Below are 16,569 nucleotides of genomic sequence, written 5' to 3'. Positions count from 1 at the left end.
AGGGGGCAGAGTGTAATATATCCAAATTTGCTGCTGATACAAAAATAGGTGGGAGGGCATGTTGTGATGAGGACATAAGGAATCTGCAAGAGGATATAGATAGGTTGAGTGAGTGGGCAAAAACCTGGCAGATGGAGTTTAATGTAGCAAAGTGTGAGGTCATGCACTTTGGTAGGAAGAATCAAAAGACAGACTATTATTTAAATGGAGAGAGACTCCAATAAAAATGCAGTACAGAGGGATCTGGGTGCTCTTGTGCATGAAACACAAAAAGTTAGCATGCAGGTGCAGCAAGTAATTAAGAAGGCAAATGGAATTTTGGCCTGTATTGCTAGGGGGTTGGAGTTTAAAAATAGGGATGTCTTGTTACAACTGTACAGGGTGTTGGTGAGGCCGCACCTGGAGTACTGTGTACAGTTTTGGTCCCCGAATTTAAGAAAGGACATACTGGCATTGGAGGCAGTTCAAAAGAGATTCACTAGGCTGATTCCTGGGATGAAGGGGTTGTCTTATCAAGAACAGCTTTTATTCATTAGAGTTTAGAAGAATGAGGATTGATCTCATTGAAATGTACAAGATTCTGAGGGGGCTTGACAGGGTAGATGTTGAGAAGATGTTTCCACCAGTGGGGGAATCTCGAACTAGGGGATATAGTTACAGGATAAGGGGACAATCATTGAAAACCGAGATGCAAAGGAATTTCTTCCCTCAGAGGGTAGTGAACGTCTGGAATTCTCTATCCCAGAGAGTTGTGGAGGCTAGATCACTGAAGGTATTTAAAGAGGACGTAAATAGATTTTTGAAATATCGGGGAGTTGAGGGCAATGAGGAACTGGCATGAAAGAGGAGTTGAAGTCTGGGGTAGATCAGCCATGATCTTATTGAAAGGCGGGGCAGGCTTGAAGGGCCGAATGGCCTAGTCCTGCTCCTATTTCTTATGTTCTAATGTCAAGTCTAGAGGTAACAAAGGCATGAATGAGGGTTTCAGCAGCAGATGAGCTGAGACAGGGCGAAGTCAGGCGATGTTATGGAGGTGGAAATAGGTGGTCTTAGTGACGGCATGGATATAAGGTTGGAAGTTCAACTCGGGGTCAAATCTGACACCACGGTTGGGAACAGACTGGCTTCATCTCAGATTGTTGCCATGGAGAGGGATGGAGTCGGTAGCTAGGGAACGGAGTTTGGAGTGCGGACCGAAAGCAATGGCTTCGGTCTTTCCAATATTTAATTGGAGGACATTGCTGCTCAGCCAGTACTGGATGTCGGATAAGTAGTCTGATAATTTAGCAACAGTGGCGGAGTCGAGAGAAGTAGTGCTGAGGTAGAGTTGGCAGTCGTCAACATACATGTGAAAACTAATGTGCTTTCAGATGAAGTCACCGAGGGTCAGCATGCAGATGAGAAATTGGAAGGGGCCAAGGATAGATCCTTGGGGGGCATCAGATGTAATGGTGAGGAAGCAGGGAGAGAAGCCATTGAAAATGAGGTTGTGGTACACATCGGTACCAATGACATAGGCAGGAAGAGTGACAATGTCCTGCAGGGGGAGTTTAGGGAGTTGGGTAGAAAGTTAAAAGACAGGACCTCGAGGGTTGTAATCTCAGGAATACTCCCTGTGCCACGTGCCAGTGAGGCTAGGAATATGAAGATAGTGCAGCTAAACATGTGGCTGAACAGCTGGTGTAGAAGGGAGGGTTTCAGATATCTAGACCATTGGGATTTCTTCAGGGACAGATGGGACCTGTACAAGAAGGTCGGGCTGCATCTAAACTGGAGAGGCACTAATATCCTGGCTGCAAGGTTTGCTAGCGTCACTTGGGAGGGTTTAAACTAGTGTGGCAAGGGGGTGGGAACCAGAGCAGTAGGACAGCTAGTGAAGTAAATGAGGAGGACATAGTAAGTAAGGCCAGTAGGACTAAGAGGAAGAGCAGGCAGGGAGATGTTGCTGAGCACAGCGGGACTGGTGGTCTGAAGTGCATTTGTTTCAATGCGAGAAGTATAACAGGTAAGGCAGATGAACATAAAGCTTGGATTAGTACTTGGAAATATGATGTTGTTGCTGTTACAGAGGCTTAGTTGAGGGAAGGGCAGGATTGGCAGCTAAATGTTCCAGGATTTAGAAGCTTCAGGCGGGATAGAGGGGGATGTAAAAGGGGTGGGGGAGTTGCATTACTGGTTAAGGAGAATATCACAGCTGTACTGCCGGAGGACACCTCAGAGGAGTCATGCAGTGAGGCAATATGGGTGGAGCTCAGGAATAGGAAGGGTGCAGTCATGATGTTGGGGGTTTACTACAGGCCTCCCAACAGCCAGCGGGAGGTAGAGGAGCAGATATGTAGACAGATTTTGGAAAGATGTAAAGGTAACAGGGTTGTGGTGGTGGGTGATTTTAACTTCCCCTATATTGACTGGAACTCACTTAGTGCTTGGATGGGGCAGAATTTGTGAGGAGCATCCAGGAGGGCTTCTTGAAACAGTATGTAGATAGTCCAACTAGGGATGGGACCATTCTGAACCTGGTATTGGGGAATGAGCCCGGCCAGGTGGTCGAAGTTTCAGTGGGGGAGCATTTCGGGAACAGTGACCATAATTCCATAAGTTTTAAGGTACTTGTGGATAAGGATAAGACTAGTCCTCAGGTGAAGGTGCTAAACTGGGGGAAGGCTAATTATAACAATATGAGGCAGGAACTGAAGAATTTAGATTGGGGGCGGCTGTTTGAGGGTAAATCAACATCTGACATGTGGGAGTCTTTCAAACGTCAGTTGATTAGAATCCAGGACCAGCATGTTCCTGTGAGGAAGAAGGATAAGTTTGGCAAGTTTCGGGAACCTTGGATAACGTGGGATATTGTGAGCCTAGTCAAAAAGAAAAAGGAAGCATTCGTAAGGGCTGGAAGGCTAGGAACAGACGAAGCACTTAAGGAATATAAAGACAGTAGGAAGGAACTTTAGCAAGGAGCTAGGAGGGCTAAAAGGGGTCATGAAAAGTCATTGGCAAACAGGATTAAGGAAAATCCAAGGCTTTTTATACGTATATAAAGAGAAAGAGGGTAACTAGGGAAAGGGTTGGCCCACTCAAGGACAGAGATGGGAATCTATGTGCGGAGCCAGAGGAAATGCTAAGTGAGTACTTTGCATCAGTATTCACCAAAGAGAAGGACGGTGGATGATGAGCCTCGGGAAGGGAGTGTAGATAGTCTCAGTCATCTCATTATCAAAAAGGAGGAGGTGTTGGGTGTCTTGCAAAGCATTAAGGTAGATAGGTCCCCAGGGCCTGATGGGATCTACCCTAGAATACTGAGGGAGGCAAGGGAAGAAATTGCTGGGGCCTTGACAGAAATCTTTGCATCCTCATTGGCTGCAGGTGAGGTCCCAGAGGACTGGAGTATAGCCAATGTTGTTCCTTTGTTTAAGAAGGGCAGCAAGGATAATCCAGGAAATTACAGGCCGGTGAGCCTTACGTCAGTGGTAGGGAAATTATTAGAGAGGATTCTTCGGGACAGGATTTACTCCCATTTGGAAACAAACGAACTTATTAGCGAGAGACAGCATGGTTTTGTGAAGGGGAGGTCGTACCTTACTACGACCTCCGAAGAAGTTCCGAAGGGGTTCCGAAGAAGGGTCGCTGACCCGAAACGTTAACTCTGCTTCTCTTTCCACAGATGCTGCCAGACCTGCTGAGTGATTCCAGCATTTCTTGTTTTTGTTTCAGATTTCCAGCATCCGCAGTATTTTGCTTTTATATTATCGTATCTTACTAATTTGATTGAGTTTTTTGAGGAAGTGACGAAGATGATTGATGAAGGAAGGGCAGTGGATGTTATCTATATGGACTTCAGTAAAGCCTTTGACAAGGTCCCTCAGGGCAGACTGGTACAAAAGGTGAAGTCACATGGGATCAGAGGTGAGCTGGCAAGATGGATACAGAACTGGCTCGGTCATTGATGACAGAGTGTATCAGTGGAAGGGTGTTTTTCTGAATGGAGGGATGTGACTAGTGGTGTTCCGCAGGGATCAGTGCTGGGACCTTTGCTGTTTGTAGTATATATAAATGATTTGGAGGAAAATGTAGATGGTCTGATTAGTAAGTTTGCGGACGACCCAAAGGTTGGTGGAGTTGCGGATAATGATGAGGATTGTCAGAGGATACAGCAGGATATAGATCGGTTGGAGACTTGGGCGGAGAAATGGCAGATGGAGTTTAATCCGGACAAATGTGAGGTAATGCATTTTGGAAGGTCTAATGCAGGTGGAAGATATACAGTAAATGGCAGAACCCTTAGGAGTATTGACAGGCAGAGAGATCTGGGCGTACAGGTCCACAGGTCACTGAAAGTGGCAACGCAGGTGGATAAGGTAGTCAAGAAGGCATACGGCATGCTTGCCTTCATCGGTCGGGGCATAGAGTATAAAAATTGGCAAGTCATGTTGCAGCTGTACAGAACCTTAGTTAGGCCACACTTAGAATATTGTGTGCAATTCTGGTCGCCACACTACCAGAAGGATGTGGGGGCTTTGGAGAGGGTACAGAGGAGGTTTACCAGGATGTTGCCTGGTCTGGAGGGCATTAGCTATGAGGAGAGGTTGGATAAACTCGGATTGTTTTCACTGGAATGACGGAGGTGGAGGGGTGACATGATAGAGGTTTACAAAGTTATGAGTGGCATGGACAGAGTGGATAGTCAGAAGCTTTTTTCCAGGGTGGAAGAGCCAGTTACTAGGGGACATAGGTTTCAGATGAGAGGGACAAAGTTTAGAGGGGATGTGCGAGGCAAGTTCTTTACACAGAGGATGGTGAGTGGCTGGAACTTGCTGCCGGGGGAGGTGGTGGAAGCAGGTGCGATAGCGACGTTTAAGAGACATCCTGACAAACACATGAATACGAAGGGAATAGAGGGATATGGGCCCCGGAAGTGCAGAAGGTTTTAGTTTAGGCAGGCATCATGATCGACTCAGGCTTGGGGGGCCGAATGGCCTGTTCCTGTGCTGTACTGTTCTTTGTTCTTGTTCTATGATTAGATAGATAAGAACGGAACCAGGTGGGAACAGTCCCACCCAGCTGGATGACGGTGGAGAGGTGTTGGAGGAGGATGGTGAGTCAACTGTATCAAAGACTGCAGACAGATCGAGGAGGGAGAGTTTACCTTTGTCACAGTCACACAGAATGTCATTTGTGACTTTGATAAGAGCTGTTTCAGTGCTGTGGCAGGGATGGAAACCTGACTGAAAGAATTCAAACATCGACATAGGAACATATGGATTAAGAGCAGGAGTAGCCCATTTGGCCCCTCTGTCATTCAATATGATCATGGCTGATCTGATTGTGGTTTCAACTCTGCTTTCCTATCTGCCCCCACATCCAGGAGCTCTGGAAAAGATGGGAACAGATTTGGGAGGTGACAACATATTCAAGGATTTTGGAGGGGAAAGGGAGGTTGGAGATAGGATGGTAGTTTGTAAGGGTGATGGGATCAAGGGTTTTTTTGAGGAAGGGGTGATGACAGCAGATTCAAAGGAGAGAGAGACAACACTTGAAGAGAGAGAACCGTCAATATCAGCTGACATGGGGACCAGGAGGGGAAGTTGGGTGATCAGCATTTTAGTAGGAATAGGATTGAGGAAACAGGAGGTGAAACTCATGGGTAAGGTGATCTCAGGGAGGGGATGAGGGGAGATAGGAGAGACACCATAGAAAGATGCGAATTCTGGGCTAAGGCAGAGGGGAGCATTATGGGAAGTTTGGCCAGATGGGCTGGGGAAGTGAGGGACACGGCAGAAGCAGCTGATTGGATGGACTCAATCTTAATGACAAAGTCCATGAGCTCTTCGTACTTATTGTTGGAGGTGAATTTAATAAGACAGTTTGCGGTAGAGAAAGGATTCTCGGAGTTATCTTTGCATTCCAGGATGATCCTGGAATAGTGAGCAGTTTTAGCGGATGTGAGGAGGATCCCATAGTGTTTTAAGTGGTCCAATCTGATCTGACGGTGGATGGTTAAACCAGTTGTCTGCCATACTGTTTCAAGTTTGTATCCCTTGGACTTCAGGCGGTGGAGATGAGGGCCGTACCAGGGGGAAAAGCCAGGATGAGAGAGACTGATCTTTTTATTGGGGACTGGGTCATCATCAAAGGGGAAGGTGATCTGAACAGTAGCTGCAGAAATGTTGTGGCGAGCAGAGGGCCAAAGTCTCGAGAGTTGGGATCTTGAAAGTGCAGTTGCAAGTGAATTGGGGGATAGTTCAGGGACGGATACAGAATGAGGTAGGGTTGAGGTGTGGAAGGAGAATGTGAGTGGAGAGTGATACAAGGGAGTGATCAGAGGTGACCTCTAATTTATACGATGGGACTAGAAAGATCACGTGAGATGGCAAGTCGAGGGGGTGGCCGTCAATATGGGTTGGGGAGTTTACGTGGAGGGAGAGATTTAGGGAGGATAAGAGGGCGGGGAACTCAGAGGAGAGAAAACATGATGAGATGGAGATTGAAATCACCGAGGATGAGAAGTCGTTCGGTACAGCGGCTGAGAGAGGAAAGCAGTGAAGATATCTCGGTGAGAACATTTTTATCGTACTTGGAAGGACGGTAAAGAATAATGAATTTGAAAGGGAGGTGAGAGGGGTGGAAAAAGATAAGATGCTCAAAGGAGGAGAAAGTGCCAGAGGAGGAGGGGGTCAGGCCAAGGTGTAATCTGGTGATAAGCTCAACACCGCCACCACAGCGGTCTTGGCGGGGCAAGAGCTGGAAGATGTAGCCGAGCATGAGGCTTCAGTTAGGGGCAAGGTGTCAGAACTGCTCAGTCAGCTTTCCATAAAGGCCATGATGTCGATGTGATCATCCACAATAATTTCATGGATGACAAGGGGCTTGTTCACAAGTGAACAGACATTCTGGACTGAGATCTGTAGAGGGTGGTGAGAGCTGATCCGCTGGCAGAGTCCACACGGGCAGCAGTGGGAGGGGTGAGTTGGACAGGCAGGAGATTGGCAAGATTAGCCCCCAGCGGGCACACTGGGTGGAAAGGTCGACGAGAGAGTGGGATGGGGCAATTGGGGTTGCTATTCATAATGAGCCAACGCTGAGGGTCGCAATGAGTCTGTCAGGATGCCAAGAGAGGCACAGAGGGAAGCTGTAGCCTTATCCAACTGCTCCAGTCAAAGCCCCCAATCAAAATATACGATTCTGATTGTGGTGGGGGAAACGCACTGTTAATTCAATCCTGTCGCTCCACAGATCGCCTAACATATCATTTAAAACTTTCCAAATTAAAGAAAGACCTAGCCAAATTGTACCATCTATTAACCCCGGAATGAGGCTAACCAAACCAGGTGACTTTAAATCATCAAATTAACTCTTTAATTAGAAGAACTAAATTCTTAATCACTATGAAGATATAAACAACATTTAAAATAGAAAAAATTAGAGTCCTTGCAAATTTACAGTCCAGTGTTGCTTGAAGTCTTCACAGAATGTTGCTTGAAGTCCTCAGTCTTCCGATGTGAGAAAAAAGGTTCTTCCACAGTACAACAGTCTGTAATCTAACTTCAGCAGTAGGTGATGCTTTCCTTCTCCAGCAAATTTCAACAATTAACGATTTGCAAACACTTTCAATAGAATCAAGCTGACTTTAGCGTTTTTAAGGGATAAAAGATTGTCACAGTCTAATTTCCCTTTCTTCAATTTAAATTACCAGAGATCTCTGTTTTGGCTTGACTTTTTTAAAATTTTGAGAGATAATAATTAAACAGACTAAAATCTTATTCCTTCAATTTAAATAGTTGAGAGCTGTTTTTCCAGGTGCTGTCACCACAGCTGTCTGTGTGTCCTCTGTATCTGTGTTCTGTTAGAACAAACTGTCTTCAACTAAAAAGCCAGTTCAAAATTAAATTGTAACAAATGTATCGCTTAATACTGACTCCCAGTGGCTGAATCTATGGTAACCAGAATGCACCCTTTGAATCGCAGCCTCCAAATGGCTGTTTCTAAGGCAATGAAAATGGACCTTCCTATAACTCCTGATGCTTGCTGGTTCTTAAAGCAATACTGACCCTTTGCAAGCCTTAAATGCAAACTGCATATTCCCAGAAGAAAACTACAGGACCTTGACACAATAGGGAGTCAAGCCTGGGACAGCAACAAGAGAGCAGGAAGATTGAGGAGTTCTGAAGGGTTGGGGTAGGGAATTGGGAGGGCAGAGTACCTGAGAGGGGAGGTGAAAGGAGGCATGACAATAGAAGAGAGTCTAGAAGGGGTAAATAGAAAAGAAGTTAAAGAGAAAGAGGAAATAGATTGATGGGCTCAGGTCCGGAGTGGCAGCAAAAATGTGCATGCGATTGGAGAGCTCAAGTTGCATATGTTTAGTTACATAAAAATTAGGGTACATAAAAACATGATAGTAAACAGGAAATGGAAAATTTATGGAGATAACAGTCCAGAGTTAAAGTCGTAGGTCCCGTGGTGGAATAATGATGACTTACGTCGGGTGGAATCAGCATGGAGCATCAATGAGTTGTTGTCCAAGTTTGGAGACAGGTGTAGCAAGTGAGGTCAAGAAGCTGTTTGAGGGTAGAGTATCAGAGGATGCACTTATGGAGGTATTTTCAGAGGAATGAAGTTCCAGAAGGCATACAGTCAGTTGCAGGATAAAATGCATATGCACCCTTTTTCTGTTTCATTTTACTCTCTATCTCTTTTGTCATCCAGCGAGCTCTGGCTTTGTTTGATATAAAGAAGCAGGCACCAGCAGACAAGATCAGCAATCATGTTGAACGTTCATTAAAGTAAATGCACAGTGACTTCGGGAGATCTGTGTGGAACATTTAATTTTTAGATCTTGATGAGACTGTGACATGTGAACATCAGTGTTACAAACTCAGACAATTATTGTCATTTTTAAGGTGACTATTTCACTACTAACTCATTGTTGTGGCCTTTATAGTTTCAAGACAAATAATTACTGTGAAAATCGCCTCAAAATGTTCTGAGTCTGCCGGCAGATATATCAAGTTAGTGTGTGTTTAGTCTTTCCGTTCATCCCATTTTACGCCACTGCAACACCACTTACAATCCTCTTAGTCAGAGGACAGGCTGGTAGGCACCACTCATCTAAGCATTGGCAATTCCAAGATGGTACATACAGGAACTACCCCGAAGTGCTTTCAGTCACTTAGTATTGCTGCGTAGCAGTTGATCTGGGAGGCTCCTCTGGCACCTCTCTCATTCTCAGGCATGATACAAGTAAAGCGTGTCAGTGATCCTAGTATAATATCAACTTCTCTTTTTCCCTCCATCTCTTTTTCTAACTCTGTCTTTCTGTCTCTCTCTCTCTTTCTTTTTGTCTTTCTCTCTTGGTCATTCCTGTTCTAAAGTTCCTTCTCTTGTTCCTCCTAAACTGCAAGTACCACATCCTACAGTTTTCCTCGTTTCTACATCTGGAACCCATCATACGACCTGCTGTCGTAACTTACACTTACCCAGGTCCTCAAACTGTGAAACTCATAATCTCCCTCATCTCCTCCTGGAATGTTCAAGCTTGGTGCCTCCTAGTCAGTTTCTCAATTAACCTCATTTTCTCTCTTTTTCACCTATGGTTTCTTGCACCATGGGTGTAAATTTAAATTTTAAAAAGTGATGACTTGTAAATGTCTGTGATCAGGTTTCTTTTTGTCCCTTACTGTCACAGCTTGATTTCCACATTGTGAACTCATCTGATCCCAGAAATTATTACAAATTTGAGAACATACTGTTAAAAATTGCTGAGGTGTACTTAAATTGTGTGTTCTTTTATATTTTAGGTTTTTGGAATCATTTTTACCATTGCACAGGGTAAACTGATTGATCATTTTGGAACTGTGGCAGGAAACATTTTCATCTTTGTATTTCTCTTTGTGGGAACTGTTATAACAGGTAAGAAAATACTGAAATCTATTATTAAGCAAGTCTTAACAATGCACTCAGAAAATCATGGTATGATTGGACAGAGTCAACATGGTTTTACCAAGGAAAATCTTTACCACTGCCCAGAAATTTAACTGGACCAACCAGCCATATAAATATTATGGCCACAAGAGCAGGTCAGAGGCTGGGAATTCTGTGGCAAGTAACTCACTTCCTGTTTCCCCAATGCCTGTCTACAAGGCACAAGTCAGGAGTGTGATGAAATACTCTCCACTTGCCTGGACGGGTACAGCTTCAACAACACTCAAGAAGCTCGACACCATCCAGGACAAAGTAGCCCGCTTGATTTGCACCCCATCCACCACCTTCAACATTCACTCCTTCCACCACCGACGCACAGTGGTAGCAGTGTGTACCATCTACAAGATACACTGCAGCAACTCACCAAGACGCCTTCGATAGCACCTTCCAAACCCGCGACCTCTACCACCTAGAAGGACAAGGGCAGCAAATGCATGGGAACACCACCACCTGCAAGTTCCCCTCCAAGTCACACACCATCCTGACTGGGAATTATATCACCGTTCCTTCACTGTCGCTGGGTCAAAATTTTGGAACTCCCTCGCTAAGAACGCTGTGGGTGACCTACAACACTGGGTGTACCTACACCACACTGACTGCAGCGGTTCGGGAAGGCAGTTAAAGAAGGGAAATTAGGAATGAGCAGCAATGGCCTTTCCAGCAACGTTCACATCCCATGAACAAATAAAAATAAATACATTTATTTATTTATTAGAGTTTTTTGAAGATATAATTAGTAGGGTAGAAAAAGGGGAGCTAGTCGATGTAGACGACTTGGATTTCCAAAAGGCATTTGATACAGTCCCAGACAAAAGATTAATATGCAAGGGCTCATGGAGTTGGGGGTAATATATTATCATGGATAGAGGATCAGTTTACGGACACAAAGCAGACAGTAGACATAAACAGGCCATTTTCAAGTTGGCAGGCTGTAACTAGTGCAGTGCCGCAAGGATCCGTGCTGGGCATCAGCTATTTACAATCTATATTAATGACTTAGACAAAGAGACAGAGAGTAATGTATCCCAGCTTGCTGATGATACAAAGCTAGGTGGGAATGTAAGCTGTGAGGAGGACACAAAGAGGCTGAACAGAGATATAAACGGGTTAAGTGAGTGGACAAGATGGCAGATGGATATAATGTGGGAAAGTGTGAGATTATTCACTTTAACAGTAAGAATAGGAAAGCAGAAAATTATTAAAAGGCATGAAATTTTTAAATGTTGATGTTGAGAGAGACTTGGATGTACTCATACAAGGAACGCAAAAGTTAGCATGCAGGTACAGAAAGCAATTAGAAAGGCAAATAGCATGTTGGCCTTTATTGCAAGGGTGTACAAGAATAAAGAAGTCTGGTTACAATTGTATAGGACTTTGGTGATACCACATCTGGAGTACTGTGTGGAGTTTTGGTCTCCATATCTCCATATGCATGCCTTGAAGTCAGTACTGTGAAGGTTCATTAGATCAGTTCCTGGGATGAAAGGGTTGTCCTTTGATGAGAGGCTGAGTAAATTGGGTCTATACTCTCTCTAGAGTTTGGGAGTATGAGAAATGATCTAATTGAAACGTACAAGAATCTGACAGGGTAGACACTGAGAGGTTGCTTCCCCTGGCTGGGGAATCTAGAACACAGGGTCATGGTCTCAGGATAAGGGTCTGATCATTTAGGACTGGGATGGGAAATTTCTTTACTCAGAGGGTTGTGAAGCTTTGGAATTCTCTACGCCTGAGGGGTGTGGATGCTGCATTGTTCAGTATACTCAAGACTGAGATAGACATATTTTTGGTCTCTCAGGGATCAAGAGATTTGGGCAGCAGGCAGACAAGTGGAGTTGAAACCAAAGACCAGCCATGACCGTAATGTTTAACGGAGCAGGCTCAAGGGGCCATATGGTCTGCTCCTGCTCCTATTCCTTATGCTCTTAAAAGACATAAAGATCATTAGGTTAAATGCATCGCTGGAAATAGGACTATGGGACAGAAGCGTTAATACTTTAGTATAAATCCACATTGCATTCAAGTATTTAATACATATAAAACTTCAAATTTTCATTCCACTTTAAGGAAGGATCAGTGAGCTGTTGTGCTTTTGTTTGTGTTCCAGTTTGGTCCTTCTGTAATGAATTGAGGCCCATGTAGGGGCTGATTTTCCACAATCCTGTTTTCCTGCTTACTACCCAAGTTAATAGCCAAGGATGAAAAGGGAGGCCCAACCTTTCAATGCTTAACATGGCCAAACAATGCAGAGCAACCATCAATAAAGCCAATATAATGTTGAACTGAGTAGTCAAAACAATAGAATACAAGTCAGAGATTCTTTTGGGCCTCCTTATCTCGAGAGACAATGGATACGCGCCTGGAGGTGGTCAGTGGTTTGTGAAGCAGCGCCTGGAGTGGCTATAAAGGCCAATTCTGGAGTGACAGGCTCTTCCACAGGTGCTGCAGAGAAATTTGTTTGTTGGGGCTGTTGCACAGTTGGCTCTCCCCTTGCGCCTCTGTCTTTTTTCCTGCCAACTACTAAGTCTCTTCGACTCGCCACAATTTAGCCCTGTCTTTATGGCTGCCCGCCAGCTCTGGCGAATGCTGGCAACTGACTCCCACGACTTGTGATCAATGTCACACGATTTCATGTCGCGTTTGCAGACGTCTTTATAACGGAGACATGGACGGCCAGTGGGTCTGATACCAGTGGCGAGCTCGCTGTACAATGTGTCTTTGGGGATCCTGCCATCTTCCATGCGGCTCACATGGCCAAGCCATCTCAAGCGCCGCTGACTCAGTAGTGTGTATAAGCTGGGGATGTTGGCCGCTTCAAGGACTTCTGTGTTGGAGATATAGTCCTGCCACCTGATGCCAAGTATTCTCCGAAGGCAGCGAAGATGGAATGAATTGAGACGTCGCTCTTGGCTGGCATACGTTGTCCAGGCCTCGCTGCCGTAGAGCAAGGTACTGAGGACACAGGCCTGATACACTCGGACTTTTGTGTTCCGTGTCAGTGCGCCATTTTCCCACACTCTCTTGGCCAGTCTGAACATAGCAGTGGAAGCCTTACCCATGCGCTTGTTGATTTCTGCATCTAGAGACAGGTTACTGGTGATAGTTGAGCCTAGGTAGGTGAACTCTTGAACCACTTCCAGAGCGTGGTCGCCAATATTGATGGATGGAGCATTTCTGACATCCTGCCCCATGATGTTCGTTTTCTTGAGGCTGATGGTTAGGCCAAATTCATTGCAGGCAGACGCAAACCTGTCGATGAGACTCTGCAGGCATTCTTCAGTGTGAGATGTTAAAGCAGCATCGTCAGCAAAGAGGAGTTCTCTGATGAGGACTTTCCGTACTTTGGACTTCGCTCTTAGACGGGCAAGGTTGAACAACCTGCCCCCTGATCTTGTGTGGAGGAAAATTCCTTCTTCAGAGGATTTGAACGCATGTGAAAGCAGCAGGGAGAAGAAAATCCCAAAAAGTGTGGGTGCGAGAACACAGCCCTGTTTCACACCACTCAGGATAGGAAAGGGCTCTGATGAGGAGCCACCATGTTGAATTGTGCCTTTCATATTGTCATGGAATGAGGTGATGATACTTAGTAGCTTTGGTGGACATCCGATCTTTTCTAGTAGTCTGAAGAGACCACGTCTGCTGACGAGGTCAAAGGCTTTGGTGAGATCAATGAAAGCAATGTAGAGGGGCATCTGTTGTTCACGGCATTTCTCCTGTATCTGACGAAGGGAGAACAGCATGTCAATAGTCGATCTCTCTGCACGAATGGTCATGATCAAATTGTATAGGATTCTGATCAGACCCACCTTGAACACTGTGTCCAGTTCTGGTCAGATCCATCTTGAACATTGTGTCCAGTTCTGGTCAGACCCACCTTGAACACTGTGTCCAGTTCTGGTCAGACCCACCTTGAACACTGTGTCCAGTTCTGGTCAGACCCACCTTGAACACTGTGTCCGGTTCTGGTCAGACCCACCTTGAACACTGTGTCCAGTTCTGGTCAGACCCACCTTGAACACTGTGTCCAGTTCTGTTCAGACCCACCTTGAACACTGTGTCCAGTTATAGTCAGACCCACCTTGAACACTGTGTCTAGTTCTGGTCAGACCCACCTTGAACACTGTGTCCAGTTCTGGTCAGACCCACCTTGAACACTGTGTCCAGTTCTGGTCAGACCCACCTTGAACACTGTGTCCAGTTCTGGTCAGACCCACCTTGAACACTGTGTCCAGTTATAGTCAGACCCACCTTGAACACTGTGTCCAGTTCTGGTCAGACCCACCTTGAACACTGTGTCCAGTTCTGTTCAGACCCACCTTGAACACTGTGTCCAGTTCTGGTCAGACCCACCTTGAGCACTGTGTCCAGTTCTGTTCAGACCTACCTTGAACACTGTGTCCAGTTCTGGTCAGACCCACCTTGAGCACTGTGTCCAGTTCTGGTCAGACCCACCTTGAACACTGTGTCCAGTTCTGTTCAGACCCACCTTGAACACTGTGTCCAGTTCTGGTCAGACCCACCTTGAGCACTGTGTCCAGTTCCGGTCAGACCCACCTTGAACACTGTGTCCAGTTATAGTCAGACCCACCTTGAACACTGTGTCCAGTTCTGGTCAGACCCACCTTGAACACTGTGTCCAGTTCTGTTCAGACCCACCTTGAACACTGCGTCCAGTTATAGTCAGACTCACCTTGAACACTGTGTCCAGTTCTGGTCAGACCCACCTTGAGCACTGTGTCCAGTTCCGGTCAGACCCACCTTGAACACTGTGTCCAGTTATAGTCAGACCCACCTTGAACACTGTGTCCAGTTCTGGTCAGACCCACCTTGAACACTGTGTCCAGTTCTGTTCAGACCCACCTTGAACACTGCGTCCAGTTATAGTCAGACTCACCTTGAACACTGTGTCCAGTTCTGGTCAGACCCACCTTGAACACTGTGTCCAGTTCTGTTCAGACCCACCTTGAACACTGTGTCCAGTTATAGTCAGACCCACCTTGAACACTGTGTCCAGTTCTGGTCAGACCCACCTTGAACACTGTGTCCAGTTATAGTCAGACCCACCTTGAACACTGTGTCCAGTTCTGGTCAGACCCACCTTGAACACTGTGTCCAGTTCTGTTCAGACCCACCTTGAATACTGCGTCCAGTTATAGTCAGACCCACCTTGAACACTGTGTCCAGTTCTGGTCACTGAGACACAAGGGAGGTATTCAAACATGGGATGCAGGTCAGTGAGCAGGGACTGAGTTATTGCAAACTGATTGCAGAAGCTTGGACTTTTCCATGGAGAGGAGACTCTGACCTTGCAGAGAATTATAAGATAGTACAAAAACAGAGTACTGGGGATGCTGGAAATCAGAAATAAAAACAGAAAATGCTCAAAATACTCAGCAGGTCAGACTGAAGGAAGATAGAGAATGGGGCTCCCTAGGGGTCAGTGTTAGGACCACTGCTTTTCCCGATATATATTCATGACCTAGGGCACAATTTCAAAATTGTGGATGACTCAAAACTTAGAAGTATTGTGAAGTGTGAGGAGGTTAGTGATAAATTTCAAGAGGACATAGGCTGGTGGAATGGGCAGACAAGTGGCAGATGAAATTTAATGCAGAACAGCATGAAGTGATTCATTTTGGTAGAAAGAATGAGGAGCGGCAATATAAATGAAAGGATACAGTTCTAAAGTGGGTGCAGAGGGACCTGGGGGTACAGGTGCGCAAATCATTGAAGGTTGCAGGGCAGGTTGAGAAAGCGGTTAATAAAACACACAAGATCTGGGGCTTTACAATCAGGGGCATAGAGTAGAAGAACAAGAAAGTTATGGTAAAACTGTATTAAACACTGGTTCGGTTTCAACTGGAGTATTGTGTCCAGCTTCGGGCACCACATTTCAGGAAGGATGTGCAGGCATTAGAGCAGGTGCAGGAAAGACTCATAAGAATGCTTCCAGGGATGAGGAACTTCAAAGACAAGGATAGGTTAGAAAACTGGGACTGTTGTCCTTGGAGAAGAGAAGATTAAGAGGAGTTGACAGAGGTGTTCAAAATCATGAGGTGTCTGGACCGAGTAGACAGAGAGAAACTGTTCCCATTGGCAGAAGGATCCAGAACCGGAGGACACTGATTTAAGGTAATTGGCGAAAGAAGCAACGGCAACATGAGGAAGAACCTTTTTACGCATTGAGTGTTTAGGATCTGGAATGCACTGTCTGAGAGTGTGTTGGTGGCAGGTTCAGTGAGTGTTTAGGATCTGGAATGTACTGTCTGAGAGTGTGGTGGAGGCAGGTTCAGTGAGTGTTTAGGATCTGGAATGCACTGTCTGAGAGTGTGGTGGAGGCAGATTCAATCAAGGCCTTCAAAAGAGATTTGGATAATTATCTGAAGAGAAAAAAATTTGTGGAGCTACAGGGAAAAGGCAGGGGAGTGGGACTTTCAGAGAGCTGGCATAGACACGATGGGCTGAATGGCTTCCTTCTGTGCTGTAACCATTTTATAATTCATGGTGTTTGTCTCTGGCAAGGCCGGCAATTATTGCCTATCCCTACAGAACTGAATACCTTCTGGGCCATTTCAGGAGACAGTGAAGAGT

General features: G+C 45.6%; 1 protein-coding gene across 2 annotated transcripts in view; it reads left to right on the top strand.

Annotated features, from left to right (window-relative positions):
• Positions 1–16,569, top strand: part of flvcr2a (FLVCR choline and putative heme transporter 2a) — a 347,150-nt gene that overhangs the window by 266,512 nt on the left and 64,069 nt on the right. For both annotated transcript variants that reach the window (XM_068038429.1, XM_068038428.1), the window contains exon 8: positions 9,795–9,906. In XM_068038429.1, the coding sequence (XP_067894530.1) occupies positions 9,795–9,906 (112 nt within the window). The remainder of the gene's footprint in view (positions 1–9,794; positions 9,907–16,569) is intronic.

This window comes from Heterodontus francisci, chromosome 9 (genome assembly GCF_036365525.1).
Source record: "Heterodontus francisci isolate sHetFra1 chromosome 9, sHetFra1.hap1, whole genome shotgun sequence".
NCBI classification, from domain to species: domain Eukaryota; kingdom Metazoa; phylum Chordata; class Chondrichthyes; order Heterodontiformes; family Heterodontidae; genus Heterodontus; species Heterodontus francisci.
The sequence above is the reverse complement of the archived record's forward strand: the minus strand, read 5'-3'. Positions and strand labels throughout refer to the sequence as shown.